This window comes from Cryptomeria japonica, chromosome 1 (assembly GCF_030272615.1).
Source record: "Cryptomeria japonica chromosome 1, Sugi_1.0, whole genome shotgun sequence".
NCBI lineage: Eukaryota > Viridiplantae > Streptophyta > Pinopsida > Cupressales > Cupressaceae > Cryptomeria > Cryptomeria japonica.
In genome coordinates, this window is record NC_081405.1 from 663,115,243 (window position 1) to 663,142,972 (window position 27,730).

General features: G+C 36.6%; 1 protein-coding gene across 1 annotated transcript in view; it reads left to right on the forward strand.

Moving 5' to 3' along the window:
* The first annotated feature begins 2,842 nt into the window (after positions 1–2,842).
* LOC131071980 (protein GAMETE CELL DEFECTIVE 1, mitochondrial) overlaps positions 2,843–27,730 on the forward strand; it is a 35,691-nt gene continuing 10,803 nt past the window's right edge. Inside the window, exon 1 of the mRNA XM_058007978.2 lies at positions 2,843–3,816. Within this exon, the coding sequence (XP_057863961.1) occupies positions 3,086–3,816 (731 nt within the window). The 5' untranslated portion in view covers positions 2,843–3,085. The remainder of the gene's footprint in view (positions 3,817–27,730) is intronic.

Genomic DNA, 27,730 nt, shown 5'->3' on the forward strand with positions numbered 1-27,730 from the left:
GGATAGTTTTGTTTCTATTCTATTGTTGATCCCTCTGGCTCACCAAAGCGACAGTAAAGTAAGGTAGCGAAGGCCGATTTGTTCCTTGAGATCTCATCATCTTGAGGGTAGCAAATCCCCTCCTCTACAACATTTGTTCATCATTCTCCTAAAATGCACTTAAAGGGGGACGTTGGTGTGAATAGGGGTATTTCCTACCCATTTCCCCTCTTATAACATGAACACGTTAGATTATCTAACTAATTCCTAGTTAAGACCTTTTCACACATGTTCACATGTTAAGTCTACTTAGTGAGTTAGGAATCTTTCTAGAAGTCTCTTGTAGACATATGGTTTGATCCCCTAATTGTCACTTGACATAGGATTAAAATACTTACATCATCATCCTAGTTATTCCCATCTCTCAAACTTGTATATATAAACAAGGTCTCACATGTACATTTCATTGTATTGCATAGACTGTACATGTACATCATTGATCATATTGATCTAATATATTTTGCATCCTTTATTGCAAATTCACACTATTACTTTTCTCTCTCCTGTAGAAGCTTATTTTTGTTTATGTAGGTAATCTTGGGAGCTTATGTCCTTAAGTGACTCTAACACATCTAAACTTGTGTGTTTAGAATTATGTATTTAAGGACTTGTCATGTGACAATTCCACTATTGATTAATGAATAGTGATATCTTACATTTAAATATTCAATCACACACGTCTCAGTTTTATTGACGTCGTACTCAATTGCATTAGATATAGCTACATCAAGATATCAACATCTATAATTCTATGTTTCATTATTTTGTTCTTGTTAAATCAATCGAAGGAGGTTGATTATCAACAAGAAAGTTTTGTACTTCCCTCTATAAACAAAAGGTTTCCAATGGTTCTTTTTATCACCACCTTGTTCTATAAACATGAAATATATTAGAGAAAATCTTTTTTTTGTAGGATTTGAAGGACAAAATTAGCATTGGATTAAATTGTACTTCCTAGATAGAAATGTGACACTTACACTATATTATGGGCAATACCTTCATGTTCCATAATTCTCATATTGTAATAATCTTCAATCTCTAATCTAAATATAATTTTGAATTTTAATTATATGTTTCTATTGTAGCATGAAAATAATCAAAGATAATATTGCTCCGATTTCTAAGAAAGCCCTAATCCTTCTCACCTTTAATTTATCAATATCATATTACTCAACTTATTATATTACATTAATCAATCTCAACTCATTTAATTAATTTAGGGTATAAACATTAATTTATTAATCTCTGGATGTTTTATTTTCCTATGTTTTGGTGAACTTGCATAATCTTATATTACCTTGGCTTTTGTCCAAGATCTTTCCTTCTATTTTGTTTTGTGTATTATACTCTTCTTAATCAATTTTTGCTCCTATAATCTCACATACTTTTTTCTTTTATAACTTTCATTTCTATTTTCTCTCCCCTCCTTGATTTGTGGGCACTCCTTTATTGTACACACAATTCAAGGTAATATTATTACTAATTCTATTTCTAGTTTATGAATAGTTTCACTGGTTGGTGCTTTTTTCTTCAACAATACATTAGGGGCAATGGACACACTCCATGTTAGGGACAAAGGGTGCACACATATAGTTTGATTGCTTATATTTATGAATTCAAGAAATTCTATATTCTTTTTGTAACTATTATTTCCTTTGTTTCTACTATGACATGCTTGCTCACTTAGTTTACACACAAACTAAAGCGGGGGCAAATTGTAGAGAAGAAAAGTGCATACTTCACTCTTCCACCTCTATTTTTTAGACCACTTTGTAGGAATGTAATTAATGTGACTGTTACAAAAAAAATTACATTCTTAAAGGATTCCCCTTTTAGAACTACCTATCTTAGATGGTCATGGGTTTATCATTGGTTATTGATCAACAACATCTCATTTACAAATTCAATCACACACATGTTAATCTCAATGACATTAGTTTTAGTTGCATCAAAGATAATCACTTCTAAACATCAACACCTAAAATTCTCTATTTTGGTTTCTTAAGTCAATCCTAAGGACCTAATTGTTATCAAGGAAGCTTCTTATTTTTTGTCTATAGATAATAGCTTCCCAAAGATGTTTCTTAACATCACCTTATTTTTAAGATATAAATATACATGCAAGTTAAAATTTGTGTGAGTATAAAATAATAAACTCAACATTTGACAAAATAACAAATTTAAACTATATAATAGATGTACTATACCCTAAGATTCTCAAAGCTTAGTTGTCTTAGATATCTAAATTCTCGATCTAATTCAAGTTTTCATATTTACAAATCATTATAAATAATCAAAACTAATTAAATAATTTTTCTAAATCTAAACAAGATTTGGCAACACAAGTGTAAAAAAATATCACGAACTGACATGAACTAGGGAAAGAGCACCAATAGATAACATAGTTCCAATAATCGTCACCTAATTGTCATGTTGACCCCCCAATAGCCGTCATAGTGAAAACACCATTTATAAATTTGTTTTGTATCAATAGCTGATTATTTTTTGTAATTTTTTGTTCATAATTGGCTCATTTGTGCGTCACTATTGGGATATTTGTCAACAAGTACTAGCGATTTTGAGTTGATGGTTATTGGAACATCTTTAGTTAGGTATCAGGCAACACTTTGAAATGCGTACTTTTTGACCTTCGTGCGCATAACTAATTCCACAACGTGCATCGTTACTATCTAGAAATAAGATCAAAAGCTATAAGAAGTTAAGTCACATACGAAAACAACTAAAAAATAAATCAAAATCCCATATACCATATGACGGCTAATGTACTCTTTCACTATAAAGACTTCAAGAAATGTCTAGTGTTGAGGAAAACCTCTTTTTTTAAATCTTCAGTAGGTGCTTGGTAATGGCAAAGCTTTTGAGTTCTTCTCAGAATTAAGATTACAGAAAATCAAAGACAACTACACTGAAACCCAATGATCAATTTGTTTTATGAATAATTCTCACCATTTCGAGAAGAATGATCGTTGAAACACTTATATAAATCTTCATAGCCAAGGAAGAAAAATCCATCCTAAGAATTATAATGCAGAGATTACTTCCATTGATCAGCAAAACCCTTCTGAGCAAAACCCTAGTTCAAAGGACCTGTTCAATAACAAATCCTTCCAGCAGAATCTTCCTTCAAGTCCTAGCACCTAGAAATTTCTGCAGCGGCAATGGCTCAGGAAATGACCCAGGTTCGAAGCTCACAGATCCATGGGACCACCCCTGGCAAAGCAGACAACAAAACCCAGATTTCGATCCCTCCTTTGAGCGCACAGATTCATCATGGAATCCAAGGATAACAGAAGAAGAATCCGAAGAAGCAGTAGAAGCCGTCGGTCGTCCCGTTGAAAACATCGATCAGGGCTTGATTTCCTTGGAGCCCAACAAAGAAAAGGGAGGAAAAGAAAAAGGCTCTTTTGAAGATAGCGAAGTATGGGCAAAGATTGAGCAACAATACGCAGAAAACGAGAAGTCTATGGGCAGTATAGAAGATAGGGTTGAAGAGATGGACATTTTGTTGAGGCAGGTGAGGGAGCCCGGGCTGAGGGGAACTTATTTGATGGACTCAGAGAAGCAGGAGATGTACAGGCTGCACAAAGAGAATCCTAAGGTTTATACTGTGGAGAGGCTGGCTAAGGATTTTAAGGTTTTGAGGCAGAGGGTTGAAGCGATTCTTTGGTTGAAGGAGGACCAGGAGGAGATTGAGAAGAAGACGGGGCCCTTAGATGATTCTGTGGAGCAGCTGCTTGATATGATAGCGGTTCCAGAGTAAGCTTTTCAGATTCTTTTTAACGAATCGTTTAGTTTTAAGCGTAGTTGCCAGGAAACTCCATTATAGAATTCTGTGGAGCAGCTGCTTGATATGATAGCCGTTTCAGAGTAAGCTTTTCAGATTCTGTTTTACGAATCGTTTAGTTTTAAGCGTAGTTGCCAGGAAACACCATTATAGAATGTGAACCACATAACTGTCTCTGGACATAGAGTCCCTGGTGATCACATTTACATATAATATGGCCATACCCTTATCCATTTACTCGAATACCCTAATTTTAGTGGCGGTTCCTGGTAACTATGGTTTTTGGTTTTTGCAATTGTGTTTGCTTGTTAAATTTTGAGTTTGGGGTTAAGCTAGGATAGCTGTTTTATTATGGGTCAGGTCGGAATGCATCTTATGATTGTTATTCCATATCTACTTGAACTGTTTGCAACATATTTTATTATATTCAAAACTTATTGAGATTTGACATCCAACCCTGCATGTGGCTTGGAGATTGATGATGGGCGAAGATATTTAGTGACATGTTTGATTGAATTTGACCGGCTGAACAAATCTCACTGTCATTTAGATCAGTCGAACAAGGAACAAGATTCGATTGACGATCATTAGTTGACATTGAGGGAAACGGCAACAGGATCGTGCAACAGGTTGATATGAGTCCCTTATTGAGGAACGGGAGAGCCAATTCTGTACTGTGCAAGCTTTTAATATATGATTTGTAAACATCGGGTCATGCAAAAATGCACCTGGCCATTGTTGAACCACAACTACAGCATGTCTGTTGGATATATGAACTGCCTTATTACAAGGGGGGGAAGGGATGAGAGTTGAGATCCACACTCACATTGTCAATTGAAAATGTGAGAATAGCCAAGTTTTTTCACCATGCGTGACCTGAAGTTCTTAAAAAGTTTGGTCTTTTAATAGCATTTTTTGGGTTGGAAAATCTTGTGTTAGAAACTTAGAATAATAGTTTTAGGACGACAACATAACTTTGCTAGAGCATGCAAACTTATTTTACTCTTGGAAGCACTGCTAAAATCTGCAATATTAAAATTTAGCATATATTAGTATTTGTAAATATTGTGAGGTGTGCACAAAATGTCCATGTTATCATTAATGGTAAGAAATTAATTACAGATCTTTTAGAGTTTAATGATATGGGCAATAATGTTTTACTTGGAGACATATTTGTGACCAGATATAAACCTTTTGTTTTGAAAAACACTCAGATATACTTAAGGAACAATGGTTAGCAAATTAAGGTTACAATTTTAAAATTTGCTAAGCATAGACTTGAACAAAAGGAATAGAAAAAAGAAGTCCAAGAGCGACATTAGATTCTTTAGCAGAAAAAGGAGAAAAGAAAAGAAAGATTGAGCAAAAAATGGAATATAGATTCTTGAAATAAAACAAAGTTCTGAAAATGAATGTTGCAGTATGACTCCTTTGAAGTTCTAGACAAGCTAGAAAAAAGAATGCTACATACAAATAAATATAGAATGCAAACATATTATTCCACATGAACCTGTCTATCTCCTTTATCCAAGTGAAGTGAAAGAGTTGGATCAGCATCTAAATGAATTATTAGAAGGAGGCTTCACTGGAGAAAACAAAAGTCCATTTCATGCCCAACATTCTCGGTAAACGAATGTGCAAAACAAGCCAGAGGAAAGAAAAGGTTTTGTATCGATTATAAAGTTTTGAAGAAGACTATTCTTCCTTTAAATTATCCTATTCCATTCCGCTCAGATTTGATAAGGATGATTGCCACAAAGAAGATATTAAAGAGTAAGATAAGTATAAAACAGCATTCCCTATTCCTCAAGGCTTATACGGGTGGAATGCCATGCCGTTTGGTTTGTTCATTATGCTGAATTATTTCCAAAAAATGATAGATCAAACCCTCAAGCATCTCAAAGAATTTTGTGCAATGTATATAACAATGTAATTGGTTGTTTTTACAACACTGATGAAAATGTATAGCTTCTGAAGCAATTATTTATAGCCATAAAAGAAAATGGAATCAATTAATCAGCTAATAAAATGGCTATTAGGAAAAAATTATATTGTTTTTCTTGGTTTACATTTAAAGTGAGTAAAAATAAGGCTTCAACCTCACATTCTGAAAGGCAAGAAACAAATTCAAATATTTCTTGGATGTTTGTGTTAGTTTTAATTAGGGTGAAGAGAGGATTCCAATTGCCTAAGGCAACATTGGAATCCGCCCTTAAGGGCTGGGCCCTTTATCTTGAAAGGATAACGTGTACCCTTTAGGGCTGGGCCCTTCTCACACGCCACCCTCTAATAGGGCCGACCCTATAACTCACGCCACACTATGTGTCTCTCACCCAAATGAAACGTGCTAAGGGATAAGGGCTGAACCCATACACCAAACGTGGGAAAAAGGAATTAATAAAATAATATTAATTAATGCAAGCAGACCTAGAGGTCTACCGCCAAGAGGAATATATATATATGTCAACTTCAAGATGAAGTAAGACATTCATTTTTTTTCACACATCACCAGCAAATGCGATATGCTCTTCTCCTAAATGCGATCTGCCCTCCTACACTTGGCGGATCTGCTCTTTGGTAAACTCCAAGGACATTTGGTTATAATGTTGCTTCAGCTTGTTGAAGTCATCTTCTGCTGATTGGTTTCTTGGTCATCTACAGCTAGGGCATCATCCTTCATCACCTTGGCAACTTGCTGTTTGGATAGCAATCAGAGATAAGTGTTGTAATCAGAACATTATGCTTAATACATAATCAGATCCGAGGATCTTTCTTGCTGGGTTTTTCCTCCTAGGAGGTTTTCCCAGGGTGCTTGTGTGTTGTGAGTTCATTTTGTTCATTTCTCTACTTATGCTTAATTCTGGAAAATCCTAACACTAACAGCAATCAACATTAATCTGGAAATTAAGATAGATTTCCATTTTCTGAGTATTGTATTAATCTGAAAGTCTAAAATTAACATGGTATCAGAGCTCTAGGTTACATACATACATATATATATTAACTTTCAGATTTTAGTAGCCTTTTATTTTAGTTTGCTGTTTCATTTTTAGTCAGGACAATGACATGACTGGAAGTTGAAGATAGGCTCGAAGGGGCTCTTAACTTTGCTGCCTGGAAGGTTCGCATCCTGCTTGCTCTTGAAGAAGATGATCTCCTACAGTTTGTGCAAGACAAAGAGCTGATTGTGCCCACAAATCAAGAAGAATTAAAGCAATTCAAAAGGAATGCCCTCAAAGCCAGAAAGCTCATCATTGACTCAGTTAGAATTCACCTTGTCACCTCCATCTCCAAGTTCACTACAACTAGAGAGATATTCAAACATTTAGAAGGTATTTATGAGATCAATAACCTCAGTAGGGCAATTGCATTAAGGCAACAATTACTTCATATTAAAATGGCAAAGGAAGATTCAGTTATGTCTTACTTCATAAAGATCTCAGAACTAAAGATCAACTAGGCACGATTGGTCATGACATTGAAGACAAAGATATTGTCATGATATCATTAAATGGTCTTCCAGACTCATGGGATTCATTCATTCAATCCATAAGTGGGAGATCTGAATTCCCAACCTTTGATCGTCTTTGGAACGATTGCCTTCATGAGGAATCTCGCTTTGCCACAAGGGGAAAACTCAAAAGTCTTCAAGTGGATGATCAACATATGCTTGCAGCCCAATGCAAGAAAGGTGGTAATTGGAAAAAGAATAATCTCAAGAGGAGTAGAGATTTCAGACCACCTAGCTCTCAGTATTCTTGGAAGAAGCCAAGAGATCTCTCTCGTGTTCTATGTTTCAGATATGACAAATATGGTCACTATGCTAAAGAATGTCAGAATGAACCCATGCAAAAGGAAGCCAGCCTAAATGAAGTATCAGAACAAAATGAAGACTTCTTATTCATCTCTGCCTTATCAAGCAACACACCTTCAGATAGTAACACATGGCTAATTGATAGTGGTGCTTCCAGACACATCACAGGCTACCGTGAACATTTCTCAGACTTAGTAGAAAAGGATACCAGTCTACATGTGGTAATTGGTGACGATGCTCGATATTCGGTAAGAGGTTCTGGCATTACTTTTTTAAATTTAGACTCTGGTATTTCACTTAACCTTAGTGATATCTTATTTGATCCTGGAATTAAAAGAAACTTAATTTTTATTTTTGCTCTAGAAGATAAAGGTTATCAAGTAGCATTTTCTGAGGGTAAAATACTTGCTTGGCCTAAGAAATCTAGTTTTAAATCTGCTCGTGTTATTGGAAATAGATATGATAGTTTGTATAAGCTTTTCTCTAACCTTGTTCAAGCCCTCATTAATGAGACCCTTGAATCTTGTGAGCTATGGCATAGAAGGCTTGGACACTTACACTTTCAAGCTCTTCTCCTCTCTTGGAAAGATAGTTAAAGGTATGCCTAAACTCAGTAAATTCCATGATGATTCATGTAAAGGTTGTGCTATGGGTAAAAATGTTAAAAGTCCTTTTCATAAAAGTGAAAGTAGAGCTAAAGAAAAACTAGAACTTGTTCATTCTGATTTATGTGGCCCTATGTCTATAGCATCCCCTAGTGGATTTCTTTATTATGTAATATTCATAGATGATTTCTCTAAGAAAACTTGGATCTATTTCTTAAAGATTAAAGAATCTAATGAAGTCTTAAGTAGATTTAAAGAATTTAAGGCATTGGCTGAAAACATCTCTGGTAAAAGAATTAAATGCTTAAGGTCTGACAATGGAGGTGAGTATACCTCTGACAGTTTTTATGACTTTTGTATTGAGTCAGGAATTAAGAGGGAGTTTTATGTTCCCTACAACCCTTAGCAAAATGGAGTTGCTGAAAGAAAAAATAGGACTATTGTTGAGGTTGCAAAGGCCATGATCCATGATCAAGACTTGCAGACCTTTCTTTGGGCTGAGGCTTCTAAAATATCGGTCTATATTCAGAATAGATGTTCCCACCGTGTTCTAAAGAATATGACTCATGAAGAAGCCTTCTTAGGATCCAAACCTGACATCAGCCACTTGAGAATTTTTGGAAGTTCTGTATATGTTCATGTGCCTAAAAAAAAATGAACTAAGTTGGAACCCTCCAGAAAGAAAGGAATGCTAGTTGGATATAGTGAATCCTCCAAAGCTTTCAAGATCTTCGTTCCAAGTCAAAGGTATGTTGAGGTAAGTAGGGATGTTATTTTTGAATAAGATATTGCATTTAAGAAGTCAAAAGGTGTGATTGATGAGGCTAATGATAATCAAGATATGAATGTTGATACTAACTTTGAGATTCAAAGGGAGTATGTTGTGCCTCCACCTCAAGAAGTGCATGATGACCCACCCGAGCCTATGATTCCCACGGATGTACGTGGTGACATTGTGGTCAGCAAAAAGAGGCCACTTTGGGTGAGAAACACCATTCAAGAAGCTGAAAGATTTGCAGCCCCCAGTGGTACCTTCAGAGAAAGCAAGAGACCTCAAGTATTCTCCAACCACGTTGCATTGATGAGCAATCTCATTGAGTCTGAGCCATGCAATGTTGAAGAAGCCTTGAACCATCATGCCTGGAAGTTAGCCATGGATGAAAAATATCAGTCAATCATCAAGAATGATGTCTGGGATATTGTGCCTAGACCTAAAGGTAAATCTGTTGTTTCCTCTAAATGGTTATTTAAAATTAAACATAATGTTGATGGTAGTATTGAGAAATATAAAGCTAGATTTGTAGCTCGTGGTTTTTCTCAAAAGGAAGGCATAGATTATAAAGAAACATTTGCTTCTGTTGCTAGATATACTTCTATTAGAACTATAATAGCCATTGCTGCAGCTAAAGGTTGGAAGGTACATCAAATCGATGTTAAGACTGCCTTCCTTAATGGAGTCATTGAGGAAGAAGTCTATATTGAACAACCTGAGGGTTACAAGGTCCATGAAAGAGAAACTTATGTTTGCAGATTAAAGAAAACACTATATGGCCTCAAACAGGCCCCTCGAACTTGGTATGAAAGAATTGATAAGTACTTGGTAAGCTTAGGGTTTTGTAAAAATGATGCTGATTCTAACATTTACTTTAAAGTATCTAATGGTGAAATGTTAATTCTGGTTCTATATGTGGATGATTTATTTCTTACTGGTAAAGATGAACTCATTAGTAGATGTAAGAAAGAATTAGCTTCAGAATTTGAAATGAAGGATTTAGGTCTAATGCATTATTTTCTAGGTCTAGAAGTATGGCAAAGACCTATCGAATTTTTCTTAAGTCAAGGAAATTATACTATTGATATTCCGAAAAGATTTAGAATGATGGATTGTAAACCTATGTCTACTCCTATGGAATCTAACTTAAAGAAGTTGAGTGTTTCTGCAGCTAACTCTGATTTTGCAGATCCTTCTGAGTACAAGCAGTTGATTGGATCATTGATGTATCTAGTTAACACTAGACCAGATATATGCAATGCAGTGAATGCTCTCAGCCAGTTCATGAGCATGCCCAAACATGTTCACCTTGTTGCAGCCAAGCACATCCTGAGATACTTGCGAGGCACAGTTGGCTTTGGGTTGAAGTATCCAATGAAAACTCCAATAACCCTGGAAGGTTACTCAGATGTAGATTGGGTAGGAAGTGTAAAAGATAGGAAAAGTACTTCAGGCATCTGCTTCAACCTAGGATGTGCAGTGATTTCTTGGGCTTGCAGAATACAATCCTCAGTGGCACTAAGTACAACTGAAGCTGAGTATATTGCTGCAAGTGTTGCTTCTAGGGAAGCAGTATGGCTTTGTAAACTTCTTGCTGGGTTGTTTGGACAACCTTGGAAACCCACAATCATTCATTGTGATAATCAGAGTTGCATAAAGATGTTAGTCAATCCTGTGTTCCATGACAGGTCAAAACATGTGGAAACTCATTATCACTTCATTCGTGATATGGTGCAAAGAGGTGCTATTCAGCTGAAGTATGTCAACAATGATGATCAGATTGCAGATATCCTTACCAAGCCTCTATCCAAGGTGAAGTTTGTGTACTTCAGAGACAGGCTTGGGATTTCAAAAAATGAAACCTTGTTTGAGAGGGAGTCTCAATCTTAGTGAAGCATTGTGTTGCATCCACCACACCCTCTGCGGGCAATGTAAGGTGGTAGTCTTCTCAGGGAGCAGAGTAATTGTTACCATCCTCTGTGGGCAATGTAAGATGGTAGAAAAGATCCTCGCCACCCTTTGCGGGCAATGTAAGGTGGCTCCAGTCTATGCTTGTGTGCAAGATGGAAGATTTTTGTTATGTAATTCCATTCTATGCTTGTGTGCAAGATGGAAGTCTACTATGTTCTAATTATGTAATCCATTCTTTGTTTGTGTGCAAGATGGAAGACAGTGATATTCTGATTATATTCTCTTCTCCCTAATTAAGAGGGAGTGTTAGTTTTAATTAGGGTGAAGAGTGGATTCCAATTGCCTAAGGCAACATTGGATTCCGCCCTTAAGGGCTGGGCCCTTTATCTTGAAAGGATAACGTGTACCCTTTAGGGCTGGGCCCTTCCCACACGCCATCCTCTAATAGGGTCGACCCTATAACTCACGCCACACTATGTGTCTCTCACCCAAATGAAACGTGCTAAGGGATAAGGGCTGAACCCATACACCAAACGTGGGAAAAAGGAATTAATAAAAGAATATTAATTAATGCAAGCAGACCTAGAGGTCTACTGCCAAGAGGAAGATATATATATATATATATATATATATATATGTCAACTTCAAGATGAGGTAAGACATTCATTTTTTTTCACACATCACCAGCAAATGCGATATGCTCTTCTCCCAAATGCGATCTGCCTTCCTACACTTGGCGAATCTGCTCTTTGGTGAACTCCAAGGACAGTTGGTTATAATGCTGCTTCAGCCTGTTGAAGTCATCTTTTGCTGATTGGTTTCTTGGTCATCTACAGCTAGTGCATCATTCTTCATCACCTTGGCAACTTGCTGTTTGGACAACAATCAGAGATAAGTGTTGTAATGAGAACATTATGCTCAATACATAATCAGATCCGAGGATCTTTCTTGCTGGGTTTTTCCTCCTAGGAGGTTTTCCCAGGGTATTTGTGTGTTGTGAGTTCATTCTGTTCATTTCTCTACTTATGCTTAATTCTGGAAAATCCTAACACTAACAGCAATCAACATTAATCTGGAAATTAAGATAGATTTCTATTTTCTGAGTATTGTATTAATTTGAAAGTCTAAAATTAACAGTTCGAATTATTTATTCACAATTTTATAAAGATTTGGCTAATACTAGATAAAAAATTCAAAGGGTGCTAAAAGCTAGAAGTGAAGGTTGGGATGAAGAAGCTAGTGAAGCAGTTCACCAAATAAAATAAAAAAGTTTAAATCTTCCTATCCTCCAAATGCCACAGGAAGGTATTCCTTTGATTTTATATGCTGAGGCATCTGACAACACTTGGTTAGCTATCTTGACATGGGAACTTTTGGATGGCAAGAAGGAAAGATGTGGATGCCAATCAAGAATATTCATAGAAACATAATGAAGGTACCACATATATAAAAAGAAGCTATTAGCAGTCAAAAGAGGCATGAAGAAGTTCAAAATTTTTCTTAAATCAAAGCCCTTGACTATCAGAACAAATAGCCAATCCACGAGAGATTTGTTAAAGAGAAAGCCTAACAAGGATTTGGCACGAGAGAGAGTAGCAACATGGTACTTCAAGTTCCAAAGCTATGATTTCCAAATAGAATGGGCTAAAAGTGAAAACAACCTATTACCTCATTGACAAGGGAACTTTCTGCCGTCATTATAACAAATAAAAAACAAAGAATCTATTCTATCTATTCACATTCTTGAACTAATAATTGACAGTGGATATTTGAACATTTCTCTCAAAGAACTCAGAAGCTTAATTCACGATTGTTGGGTTTATAGGATTATTGATTATGATGAAACACTTCTTAAGGAGTATAGTCTAAAAGAAGCTTCTATTTTCCTTCATCTAAACAATGCATGGACAATGAACATATAGATCAAAAGAATTGTTAAGTTTTAGTGGCTTGACCATCTCAAAAAAAATTTGCTTAAATTTTGTAGATCAGGTTTAGTTAATAGTTTAACCTTTCATCCTAAACACTTTTAAGAATTTTGTGAAATATTTGGTAGCTTGGATTCTGAGATGTCAAAGTTCTTTAATAAATTAAAGTCTATATATGCTAAAAACATTGATTCTAGGATAAGAATGTATTTAAATTCCCCTAACATATTCTTATTACCTAGGTCAGAATGTTATCCCCTAGAGTTTATTTGGTTTCCCAAAGCTGAAATATATGGAGAGTTTTTTATAGGATTGTGTTATATTTAAAACTACTTTTATCTAAAATGGGGGAATTTTTGTGGTGGTTAAAAACAAAAAATTCAATTAGCAAGGAAAAATTAATTTTTGAAGGCCATCTTTAGTATGTCATGTTTTGGAAACAAATGGAGGCAAATAAGGGATAGAATTTTTTTTCCAGAGTCAGACTTGGCTCAGTTTGCAAGTGAATCTGTGCTTCCCATAATAGATGATGTCAACCTGGTATGATGCTTGGGTCCTAGATGCTAGTGCCACATGACACATGACTTTCCAAAGGGGCTCTTTTGAGGAGTTTTATGAGGAAAGATGTGGTCCAGTATATTTGGCAGATAGAACAAGATTGTAACTTGAAAGAAAGGGGACAATTTGACTCAAACTGAGAAAAACTTCCTGTCCCTGGTGCTCATTCAAAAAGAAGGCAACTTCATGTTGCCAAATGATGAAGAGGTAATAAATTAATAATCAAAAGAAAATGTGAATGCAATTTATTTTTATTGGATTTGAGGAATGAAACTTTGTGAAATTCAAAGGGAGCCTTTAATTTCAAGAAACTTTGTTAACCTCGTTGAAGGAGGAACGACAACAAGCCTTTTGTGGCATCGAAGATTTGGGCATACCAATTATGACAACATTTGAACAATGCAAAAGAATGGTGTTGTAGGTTTGCCAGCTTTGCCCAAAACAACTAAAAAATTGTGAAGCATGCATCTTGGCTAAATAACAAAGAGAACATTTCAAAAATTAAACTAGAGAGGTAAAAGACAATTGTTGTTGATCCAATCTAATTTGTGCGGTCCACTACTAGTTCCTATTACTATTGTTAATAAGTACTTGTGAAGCGAAATTCATAAGCTTTAAAAACTCTTCAAAAAATTTGCAATGGTTGAAAACAATGCACAATCCCATAATGACACACTAAGGACTGATCATGGTGGTGAATTCATGTCAAAGGTGTTTGGAGACTATCTTAAAAAAACGAAATTAAACATCATCTCATAGTCCCTTACACTTAACAAAATGGAGTTGTTGAGAGGATGAATAAAACTGTGATGAATATGGTTTGGATGCTATTGTATTTCAAAGGAGTAAAACTACATTTCTGGTTAGAAGTAAATAAAAAAAATTCTCTCTAATGGGTGTCATCTTTGTTAGATCTTCAAATGAAGGCTTCATATGAAAATTGGTGTGGTCATTTTCCATTAATGTAACATTTTTTAGATTTTCGGATTTGCCTTCAATGCATTGATTCACAAAGAGAAAATGGACAAGTTGGACCACAAGATGGATAAATGCATGCTTTAGGATATTCAGAATCCTCAAAGGCCTACAGACTGTTTGATTAGAAAAACAAGGAATTTCTCATAGCAAGAGATGTTTTATGTGAAACCACATAGGAGTCTAGGACACACCCAACGTTGACCAACAATTGAGTTGACTTGAGAAATTTGCAAAATTTGATGTTTTCATGGAGAATGATATGGGGATTCCAAACATTAAAGTGGGGAGAGGGGGAAAGGGTGGGAACATATGGTTTGGAATCTCCATAAAGTACAGACAACTCAGCAGAAGTGTAATGTCCCCTACTAGGAGGCTGCCTGTTTCCCAATGAATTAACGCACATTACTATACATTATTATGCTTCAATTCATATTTCTTAAACTATTACATGAATTAGTATTCATAACACATTCAACATTCATTATATTAAGTCCTATCTTAGCTTCATTCCTAATCCTAATGAGGGATGTGGATTTACTGTCATAGGGCGCTGACACCAACTACAAAGAAGCTCCCTCAAGGCCCAGGATTACGTCCCTACCCATCTTGGGCTCACCATCACTTGCGATGGGTTTACTCACCTTTCCCTACACACACCAACCTATCCCCTCGTATATAATGTCCCCTTTTGGGATTTGTTGTCATTTAGGCCTGAGACAATAATTTCAACTAATAGGAGAGTTGTAATACATTAATATATATATAATTTTATCGTGTGTAGAGACATTTCATTATAATATTTAATTTAAAATTCTAAGAATAGCTCAAAGGGTAAAACTTATCTTGATAACTTCCTCTGACTTGTAAATAGATTTTTGTTGATCATAAGTCTTCCATCAAACTGATTACTATCTCTCTGCAAATCTGCTATAAAACTTCTTATAAATCTTCATATATTCTTATTTATCCATCTACTCACATTCCCTTCATATATTATATCTTCCATGTATCTTTCCATAGCAAAGTTGTGATATCTCAATAATCAATAGTTGTGTCTTTTCCTTATGAACTGAGATTGTATTTGTTGATTTCTTATTTAACAAAATACAACTGCTGCCTTATGAATGCACCTTTAGAGAACAAATGTATCTCATAGACAAAACACATTTAACTATAATTTCTTAGCCATGGATCGCACCCTTCCTTTTATTGGCTTGCATTAATAGAACTTTAATTGAGTTGTACATAAAACAGATCGCTGCATTCCTCTTTTCCTTACCGCTGTCATAAACTTGTTACCTTGTTGAATAATTATTATTTCTGATGAAATCACTGCCTGCTTATCTAACCCTTGCTGTCTTCTTATTTAAATTAGTCACAGCTTATTTCATAGACAATGATCGCTGTCTTTTCTCTTTAGTAAAAGCCCTCATTTTGCTGCATATTTAATCATTGTTTTACATGTATTGGAGGTCACATTAGTTCCCATCCTTGATCCAAATCTTTTATATTTCTTCCTTCCTTTGATGTAATATGCTAATCCCGAAAGAAGTCAGTTCTTACAATCTAATGTAGATTCTAATATACAATAAGGCTGATAGACATATATGCCGAACATACTATGAGGGTTGTACTTCAGCTATTTGAAATCGATACAAGGCATAACTTTTGATTTCTCACAAGTAAGATTGCTGTGCCTGGAAGATGTCTTTATAATCATGCAACGGAGGAAAGGGAAGCTATGCTTTGATTGACACTGTATCTGATTTTAATCTTCATATTCCTGCGATGATGTGGACACCATTTTTCATTTGTTTGTTCCTTCTTAACACACGTCGATGGTTATGTTGAATTGTGGAATTACCACCCTCACTTGATTGCCTAAGCAATTTGTTATGAATCAATAGAACAGTCATCCAATTCGATGCCAACATATTATGTTCTGATTAATATACTTGGTTGTGCGAAGGCTTTTGTGAGCGCTGCTGTATGAAACCCGTAGATAAATCCTCCCCTTTGCTGGAAAATATACGTCCCATATATACTTTGGCATGTTGAAGGGTTACACCCCCTGAGATGTTAAGAGATAAATCTTTTCCTTGATCGTATCCTTTCATCATTTCTGTAACTAATGGTTATATATGCTTAATTATTAGTCATCTTCCTTGTTCAGTCACCGTTAGTTATTATCTCAGTCGCACTCTTCAATACTAACCAATATTGTCGATATAATGTTGTAGCATCCGTTACAATGTCATCTAGTTTGATATTCGTGGCTTGCTATAAGATTAGCCATCTTCCCTTGATACAAACAGTTGTCTTTCTTTTAATGCATGTATTAATAATTAGTGGTTGCAAAGGCAGACAGATGTGACATGGGTCAGATCTGGTCTGCCACTAATTATGTGTTTGCTAATGGCTTAATAGAGATAGGATGTAGCCAATATGAATTACCTTCAGGTATGATAAGTCTTCACTGTCATGCGAATAAGGTATATATTAATTAAATCTTGTTTATTATTATTATTAAGATTTTATTTAGTTCATTCTATTCATTTATTCGGTTATATATATATATATATAATATTTTATATTTTAATTGTATTATTATTTATTATTAAATTCTATTTAGAGCGGCATTATCATGTTTCGATTGTTTTAGATGGGAACATCACATCGTAGGACTTAGTAGATGAATTAAGACTAGGCCAATAATATAATAATCTTTCATGTCTTATGAATGCACATTGCATATGAAATAAAGTATGACTGTCATACATATTGCAGCCTATATATTAATATTACTATTAAATTCTGCATAAGAACATTATCGGACTTCATATATTAAGCACATCCCCATTCATACCACCAAGAACAAGAATGTTACTGCCTGTAACTTAATAACAGTTCTGATCTGATCAATGGTGATGATATTGGATGCTTTTGATTCCTTTACTTTATATCTCTCCATGTGAGGGAGAGGTCACACCTCTTCATCATGTATGCCCTTTGGCAAGAGACACACCCTTTCACCATTAGCACCCTTTGAAAGAGTGCAACTCTTCATTATTTTCGCCCTTTGAAAGGGACACAACCTTTCACAATCAGATCTGCATTTCTTATTTAAATCAGATCTGCACTTTGATTCCCCAAATTGTCCCCCCTCGAATGAGGTCCTCTTCTCCCTTTTATATCTCATGTTTCAGGGAGTCACAACTTTTCATTTTATGTCTTTTGACCATTCATTAACTTACTTAGATTTTATTTATATTTAATTATATTTTTTTATATTTTAATTTAATTTTTATTATTTTAATTTTTTTTTTTTTTGATCGGTAATTGGCCGAAGCCTGAATAGCTTTTGACTGGAGCTATGAACCAGTGGGGACACAGTAGGGGCCCCCATCCCCATTACATATCTTTGAATTATTATTATTATTATGTTTGATTAGATTGACCCCAAGACCTTCCCCATCCTATGGAAGGCCAAGAGTCACAGCTTAGAATTCCACTTCAGATGTCCCTATTGGGAATTGAACTTAGGTCTCCACAGTGAGAACCCAGTGTTTTAAACAGTTAAGCTCAACCCCTTGGACATATTTTAATTTTATTATTATTATCTATTATTAAATTCTATTTCAAAGTGGGGACAATACAAGAAGTCTGATCTATGTAACCACAATAGACCACACATTTCTTTAGCTGTTGATGTTTGCTCTAGATTCATGCAACAATCGAGAGAAAGTCATTCAATGGTACCTAATAGGGCTCTTTGATATCTCAAGGGAACCTCAAATTCTAGGCTAAAATACTTAGATGGGAGATTTCAAAGTATTTGGATATCCAGATTCAAAGTATGCAGGAGATTTTGAAGATGAGTAATCTACTTCAAGTTTCATGATGAATTTAGGATCAATGGTCATCATGTGGAAGTCAAAGAAACAATTGATGCTAGCTCTTTCTTTAGCACAAGCTGAATATGTGGCAGCTTATATGGCAACTAGGGAAATATTGTTTTTTTTTTTGGTAATTAAATGGCTGCTAAGGGGCAGCACCCATTATATTGATATCAAAAAAAGCCTTTTACATCTAATTGATTGCCAGTAGCATTAACTGTTATGTCCCAACCCAGTCCCAAAATAGACAAAATTCCACCATGGATCACAAAATGGTGGATGCTGCTAAGCCTATAAAAACTTATCCCTTCCTATATTTCAGCTGGACCATCTTGAGTGCTGGTAATTACAGATTCTATCCATATCCTACCATTGGTCTGCATTATCCAAAATTGGAGACATATTCCAACCTATACTATATGTTGATTTTTTTATTGTCAAAATTAAGAGCAATCAGAAAAACACATAAGACAATGAACACATCAGATTATCCTAGGAAAACCCTCCAACTTTAGGGAGAAATGTAATGGCCCCTACCAAAACTGTGCCTTATACACAGTAATAATCCTATTCAATTTGGTTATAGTGTCTACCAATTTTATTTTAAGGGGAACATTCTAATTACATCTAAGAATATAACCACATATTAATCATTGTCCACATTAATTATTTATCATGCATGATTTACAATAAAGGAAACTCATAACATAAGTGAGATCATACCTTAACCAGTAGCTGATAACCTGATTATGGATAACCCTGTAATCACAAGAATGGCACACACAATTCCTACAGCATATACATATTAAGGGTTAGCCTAATTTAATAATACTAACATGCAGACAGAAGAAAGTATCTTGGACTAGATGGGAGAGCAAGGGCTGCTTGCCTACCAAATCCAAGGGCTGGTTACTCCTAACCCCCTTGTTAGATGGGTAGTTCCCCTATGCTTCCTACTTAGTCCTTAATACCCTCAAACGCTCAGACTTCACCTCTGTCTTGGGCAGACTGGCAGGGAAATTGTAACGGGCCTCTTTACTCCATGGGTCTCTGACCACATGGCAGCCCCTCGTGGCCACTGTTAACTATCTCCAATGCTCTCCCCAAGATAGAGATAAACTTAATAGCCTAACAACTCTATCAGAAATTCAGACTAAATTTACATGTATAATTCTTGTAATCAAATTGTATAATTATTTTCAGTATTGCACAACTAACAGTATGTGTACTCAGACAGAATTAAATTGATTGCAAGTAGATTATATAAATATCCTACAGGACCATGCCATCACTGATATAAACTTCTAAGTCTCTACCTAGTATTGTTGGCAACAGTTGTTGTGCCTGTATAATATATTAATATCTGCCAGTGGTCTTATGTGACCATACGATGGTTAGAGAACATTGTCTTACCTGTGCGTGGTGTAATCAAACTCAAGCTGCCCGTTAATATTCCCGGTTTCCTTTGGCAGTATATGCTGAAGTGGAAGTGTGGGGCCCGATACTGTCTTCTGTGACAGTCTCCTTTTTCTTCCCTATATCCCCCCAATAATGCTCAAAGCGCTTTGCTTATATATCTCATGGTTCGTTGGAAAGTTGTGTCTCTTTCCAACGGACACCCCCTTTGCAAATGTAGCGATTACCTAACTAAATACTTTGTTGGTTTGTATTAACGTATGTATTAATTATCAGAGTTACCTGGGGACGCGTCCCCGACTTGAAAACCCTCGTCCCCGTCCCGGGGACGTTTCGAGGACTTGGGGACGGCCAGGGGATGTTTCCCCCCGTCCCCAAATTGCCTTGTTTTTTGAGGGGACGTCCCTGAAACGGGGGGACGTCCGTACGTCCCGGGGACGGCTGGGACGTCCCCAATCCGTCCCGGGGACGGCCAGACGTCCCCCATTCTAAGGCCCTTAAAAAATATTAAAAAAATTAAAAAAGTTGTATTTTCAATTTTTTATTTAAATTTTCTAATATAGGCCCCTTATTAATTCAAATTGTTGAGTCTACTTGCGTGCTCCCTTGCGGGGTCAAGGGAGCGCGCAAGGGGCGATGCCCCTTGACCCCACCTTGGGGGCATTGCCCCCAAACCATTGAAAAATATGGGGGGAAACCGCATCGATAGAAGTAGGGAAAATTTAACCTCCGAGTCTATTGATATGCATATTGACAATGTGAATGAATTGAAATTCTGATTTATGAATGCATAATTGCATATTGTCTATTGAGTATTAACAATGTTGTATGTTCAGAATTTACATTCTAAAATGTTTTCAACTTTTCATAGTATCATACACATGCTATATCCATGTTTTATTGTTTTCATATGAATATAATGTATGTATGCATGCTTTATCCATGTTTTCATATGAACATTTAGAATTTTGAAATTTTCCTATATATTTTAAATTTTTCCTATATTTTATATAGCCGTCCCCTTTGCCGTCCCTCGCCGTCCCCAAATTTGGCAAAAAAAATTGCTGTCCCGGAAACGCGTCCCGCCGTCCCCTGCCGTCCCAGTCCCGGAAACTCGGGGTAACTTTGTTAATTATGGGTTCTTTTACACATGTATGCAAAGGCAGACAAATCTGACATGTCTGTCACTACGTGTATATTTAATAGTTACTTAATAGTAATAAATATTGATTGCCAATCAATATTTTATAATATAATTTATTATTATGGAGATAAATGGTATTTAATAATTTATTATAATAGAGATAAATGGTTATTCATTATTCAATAATTGATTGCTGATAGAAATAAATGGATGATTAATCAGTATTAAATAAGTGTATTGATATTTAATTCAATTTAATTTTTATGTTTATTCTTTTGTATTTCAATTTTATTATTATTATTTATTATTAAATTATATTTCAAAGAGGGGACATTACAGAAAAACCCAACAATGAATGTCTCCTTTATATATCAAATATGAATAGCAATAATGCTGTTACAATGGCCAAGAACAAAGGCCTATAAGGATCACTTCACTCCTTGAAGCACAATAAATAAATTTGCCTCTTGCACAAAGTTGACTTGTTGTAGATAATCCACGATCTGCTCTTAACATGATCTGCTTGCCTTTCTGCAAATCATCCTTGCTTGTGTTCAATATATTATGAGGAGAGAATCATCCTCTATTTATACAAGGTAGGTGCCCTTTCACCAAGGGTCGGCCTCCTTTTAATCAAGGCAACTTTACATAGGGTGGCAGACTTTCACGAGGCCCTATACAAATAAGTAAATATGATTTATATTTTATATTTACATTTAATGAAGCACCTCTTCATAAGGTCGGCCCAAACAAGGATCGCATATATTAAATATGCTAAGTCGTAGACTACTAGCATATTTGTGTGTCGGCCTTGGAAGGATCCGACCTCAGCTACAATCATCAACACTCCCTCTTAGCTAGGGAGGAATCCTTCTCGATATATGTGTTATGAAATGACATCTACCATGGCTACTCCCAGAGGGTGGAACAAGATTTATCACGGTGGTACTCAATGTGATGACATCTATCATGGCTACTCCCATGTATGGAAATGCATATGAACACAAGTGCCCATCACGGAGTCACTCAATGTGATGTCGTCATCTCATCATGATGGTCATCATGGCTACTCCCAAAGGGTGAACAAACACAAGTGATGTTGTCATGGAGTCTCTCAACATGATGTCCACCATGGCTACTCCCAGAGGGTGGAACAAGGGCTTTCACCTCAAATTTCTCTATCACAAAGAAAGATGCATTAGCAAGGGCTTGCACCTCAAACTTTTCTCTCACGGAGAAGAATGCATTAACAAGGGCTTGCACCTCAAACTTCTCTCTCACAGAGAAGAATGCATTAACAAATCCTCATGATGATGTGGCTCCCTCTGAAGCTCCAAGTTCTTGCATCAACCTTCTAACCTCCTTGTCCAAGGTTACCTCAGATGGTTTGTCAGACTCCCTCTGAATGTTAATTTCTCCTCTTTGAAGAAACAAATAGGCTCTTCCTCTTCGAGAGATGTCTCCAGTTATGTGCCACCAACTTAGTCCTATGGTAGCAAGCTGTGTCTCCATTCTTCAGCCTACGTGACTTCCTCATTGGATGTGTCAAGCTATGCAATCTCTCATCATCCTTATGCTTCTTGATCCGTCCTAGAAGCATTTAGAGAGATTACTAACAATTTATAGAACTAAACTATCCCAAAGAGAAATACCAATGCTAGAAGCATGCATGATTCTCTAATCCAATGTAATTGTATGAATTAATGACTACATATGAAATTCATGAACATTATGAAATACTTATCTCTTTATTGATTCTGTTGCAGCCATTTTACTTTTCCTGAAAACGCAATGGAAATCCGCTCCAAGCATGCACTCAGGTCTGAATTGTCTCCAATGACTCCAATGACGGGCGAATCAGTCCTGCTCCACTGCTGCTCCAAATCTCTGGTCCTGCTGAGAGTTTAGGACTGTCCTTATTGACCTTATCCCAAATCACTCTATTTTGAATAGGTTTGTAGTTGAGAATACTCATCAAAGGATAGTTATTTCTTATTGCATGCTCAATCCTTCCTTCGCTTTCAATTGCCTGTTTAAGATTTGAAGCAAACCTATTCGATTTATCTTGCAGATTCTTAGTCAAAGTACTGGATTGAGGTCTAGTCCATCGTGTTCCAAATTGTGTCCTGAACTGAGCATCCTCTCCCAATTCCTTCTCCAACAACTCTTCAGTTTGGATGAGCAATTCTATTGTGGGATGCATTAGAGCTGAATCTGATGTAATAGGTCTCCTCATCACAGGCACATGATTATTTGTGTCAATGATCACAACACTGTTCGCAGGAGCAGTTTCCCATACACAAATGTACTTGTCTGATTCTATAGCAACATGAGTGAATGTAATAAATTGTGGATTTATCTCGAGGCAAAGCTCTATCAAAATCACAGTTGACACTCTACAAAGACAAATAATGAAATCAAGGCAGAGGCACGCGCCTCGCATCTATCCAACCCAGCCCGATCTTGAATTCGCCTCTATGCCACGGGATGATCCAACTCTAACCAATCGCTTGACCTTGAGTCCAATAATCCGCTTCTGTAGAAGGCAGGTGCCTTCTCGAATTCCTCTCTAGAAGAGACATGTGAGAGAGCAAATGTTGATCGCCAGTAATAATGGTGCGATGCCTTCAACAACTAATATGCAATGTTTTCCAGTTATCGCTTGTCCTCAACTCGATCAAGAATATGAGTTGAATGGTCTTCAACTATTCTTCTGTGGTTATTGCTTTGTCTCGGCTTATGGATAAGGTGATTGATTATACAAATGTTGGCGCTGGAGTCAATACATGCGCACTAACATTCTGATGTATTCACCATGGGTTGTTCTGAATAGTATCGCACCAATATTCAGATGTGTGATGCCAATGCATCTCCGTCGCTCCCACTAATCACGCCTCTTCAATCATTGCCAAGAGTAGAGGTGTGATCTATAAATGTCCAAACTTTAAAGTTTTAAGCCACTAGCACAATTCTAGAGCCGTCGCTCCTCCAAATATGGAATTCGACACCTCTCAGATTTCATAACAAGACAACTGCCATCTCATAAAGAGCCGCCTAGATTAATATCTAGAGTTGTCTTTCCTAAGAGTCGCCTAATGCGTTTAAGCAAGCGAATCAACCAAGTTGTTGACACTTTCTTGCCAACAACCAATGCAGAGGCTCAGGATTGTATCCACTCTAATACCATGTTGATTTTTTTATGATCAAAATTAAGAGCAATCAGAAAAACACATAAGACAATGAACACATCAGATTATCCTGGGAAAACCCTCCAACTTGAGGGAGAAAAACCCAGCAATGAATATCTCCTTTATATATCAAATATGAATAGCAATAATGCTGTTACAATGGCCAAGAACAAAGGCCTATAAGGATTGCTTCACTCCTTGAAGCACAATAAATATGCCTCTTGCACAAAGTCAACTTGTTCTAGATAATCACCATGTTGATTTATTTATGATCAAAATTAAGCGCAATCAGAAAAACATGTAAGACAATGAACACATCAGATTATCCTGGGAAAACCCTCCAACTTGAGGGAGAAAAACCCAGCAATGAATGTCTCCTTTATATGTCAAATATGAATAGCAATAAAGCTGTTACAATGGCCAAGAACAAAGGCCTATGAGGATCACTTCACTTCTTGAAGCACAATAGATAAATTTGCCTCTTGCACAAAGTCGACTTGCTGTAGATAATCCACGATCTGCTCTAACATGATCTTCTTGCCTTGCTGCTAAATATCCTTGCTTGTGTTCAATATATTATGAGGAGAGAATCATCCTTTATTTATACAACAAGGTAGGCGCCCTTTCACCAAGGGTCGGCCTCCTTTTAATTAAGGCAACTTTACATAGGGTGGCAGACTTTCACAATTCGGCCCTATACAAATAAGTAAATATGATTTATATTTTATATTTACATTTAATGAAGCACCTCTTCATAAGGTCAGCCCAAACAAGGATCGCATATATTAAATATGCTAAGTCGTAGACTACTAGCATATTTGTGAGTTGGCCTTAGAAGGATCCGACCTCAGCTACAATCATCAACACTATATTGTCACCTTAGACAAAATGGTGATAGAATACATCCTATACATTCTTGCATAATAGAAATGGCATAAAGGTGAGAAATGAAACCAGAAAAACTTCACAGCCCAATGCTAGTCCTCCTCCTCCATCCTTATCTTTTTGATTGCTAGATCCTTTGCCACCACCAGACATTTTGAGCCGCAGGCATCATGAGCAGAACTTGTCGCCATTTCTTCTATGTCCCTGTCATCGTTCTCCCGCCATTCCTCACCATGTGCCAAGAGTTCCAGGTTCAGGTCGCCAACCTCGTCTTCATTTACCTCAAGCAAGCCTTCATTGCTCATATATTCCTTCACCCACCCAACCAAACGTTGCAGAAAGGTTATGCTCTGCTCAGTTTTATTCCACCGGCTTTGCAGCATTTCCGGTTCCAGTGTTTGCACAACTGGATTATTCTTCACTTCCCCTCCTTGTCCCTTTGACATGTACTAATTTTGTGGTAGAGAAACCAGTAAATTGCCCTGTACATTGTCCAAGGCGGCATCAATTTCTCCCAGGAAGGTGTGTTTGAAGAGCATTTGGCACATCTTCTTGGCTCTGGCCTTTGGCACCCCCATATACAACAACATTGCGTGGAACATTGTCGTGATATAAGTATTTACCCTGTGCTGATAATAGGCCTTGAGAAATTTTGGCCCTAACACCACCCTGACCATATGATGAACCAGCGGATGCCCCACAGATAAAATGGTCGCCAACCTCTTTTCTGAAACTTCCCCACTAAATGACATTTGCCTCTTAGTTGACTCGAGCAGAAGCGGTGTGTCCATCTCCAACTGAGTTTTCGGCTCAAAGTGGCAATTTCCAAATGAGTCATGCATCACTGCCCAAGGTTTTATCTACCTGCCTGCCTTCTGGTGTCATCATGATTTCTAGGCGCAGTTAATTAATAACATACCGGTTGGACACCGTTGGATCAATCTCATATGATTCCGTTGATCGTGATCTATCCTTTCACATGCCTCTATTAATGACCAGTTAATGATTTTTGCCAGTCTGTCACCAATTTAAAACATGGTATCACACACCTAGGTCGTTCCATCATTCTCTATTCTTTATCCCCTAATTCGGGTGACTTGTTTCCTTATTTGCCCTCCTCATGCCTCGATTTGATGATGATGTCCATTCAAGCATTCACTTAGTGACTTCTGTTCTTCCGATGCCCTCTGTCCCCCCTCACCATATGTCATGCTCAAAAATCTACCTCTCTCCTACATGATTATTCTCCGGGGGAAGTGTGGCGTTGTATCTTAGGTGATTTTGCATCTATGAAGCATGATTGGTAATTATTATTATGCCTCAGTCCTGAGTGTGATTTCCTTCTCCCTCCTCTGCTGCCAGTTTGGCCAGTCTGTTTGCCATATCATTCCCCTCCCTATAGGCATGCAAAATTCTCACCTCTCCAAAGCTCACTATTGCTTTTTTGATCGGTCTTAACCAATGAGCTAGTTGCCAATTAGGTCTATAGTTCTGCAAATGAATCTGCTTTGCCTTCAAATCCATCCCCATCTGCAACCTGAACAATGCCTCTCTGAATTCTGCAATATTATTGGTTGTCTCTAATATATTTTGCTCATTCTGCAAGGATTTTACCAAATTGGTCTTGGGCCACACATCCAATTCTCCTTGGCCCCGGATTTCCTTTAGAAGATCCATCAAAATTCATTTCCACCCACTCTCAGGGGTAGCCCATTGAACTCCCTCTCTGGGGTTGGTTGGAAGATTATCTTTCCAGGCCCCATTAACGGGAACTATGTAAATTGTTGCTCACAGAGTCACAAGGATTCTTGAAGATTTGTAGGAAAATTGGGTTTTATCGACATCACTCATGTTTGATAACATGTCTGTAATCAAAATGGCAAGAAATCTAGTATTTCACAACTAAACCAAGCACATCAAAACAGATTTTCATTTCATTTGACACAATGTGAAAGAATTTAGTGTCAAATTGATATATTGTTCAACTATAGAGCAACCAACTGATATCTTGAGAAAGGTGCTTTTGAAGAGAGGAATTTGAAAAATTTGTAGGTATCCTTGGTCTCGCTATGCCCCCTTGCAAATTAATGGGGGATGTAACATTATGTATGTAATCCTAGGTTATAGTAAATTATTGTATGTAATTATTATAGTTTATGTAATGCTTGGTCTCACTATCCCCCCTGCAAATTAATGGGGGATGTAACATTATGTAGGTAATCCTAAGTTATAGTAAATTATTGTATGTAATTATAATGTTTTATGTAATGCTCAGAAATATATGTCTTCTGTAGAATTTAAAAAGTAATTCAGGAGATGAACTAAAGAGTCATCTTGGAGATGAATTGAATGGTCATGTTCTGTTGATTTAATATTTACTTCCCAAATTCATTTTTTGAATGAATATAATTTGAGTTTTCAATCCCATTTCAATTGCATTATTGTATTCCATTCCCTGGCCTGAGCACAATGGTCCTCTGATTAGTTTTGAAAAAATACACTGCACTGGAATGACATTTTAGAAAAGAGACTATATGCACAATAATTAAAATTAGAATATGTGACCTTTAAGTAGGCAACTGCAGTAAGAATCTAAGAAACTAAAAGAAGTTTCAAATAAAGCTCCAAGCTAAGCTTGCAACTTACTGGAGTGGCACTCACATCAACTATTCAATCAACTAGTCTGTAATCAGATCGATCATTCTAGTCTTACAACCAATAACACCCAATCAAAGTAGTTGATACTAATTTATATCCACAAACTGAAATAACTCAAAGTATCAAATTGTTA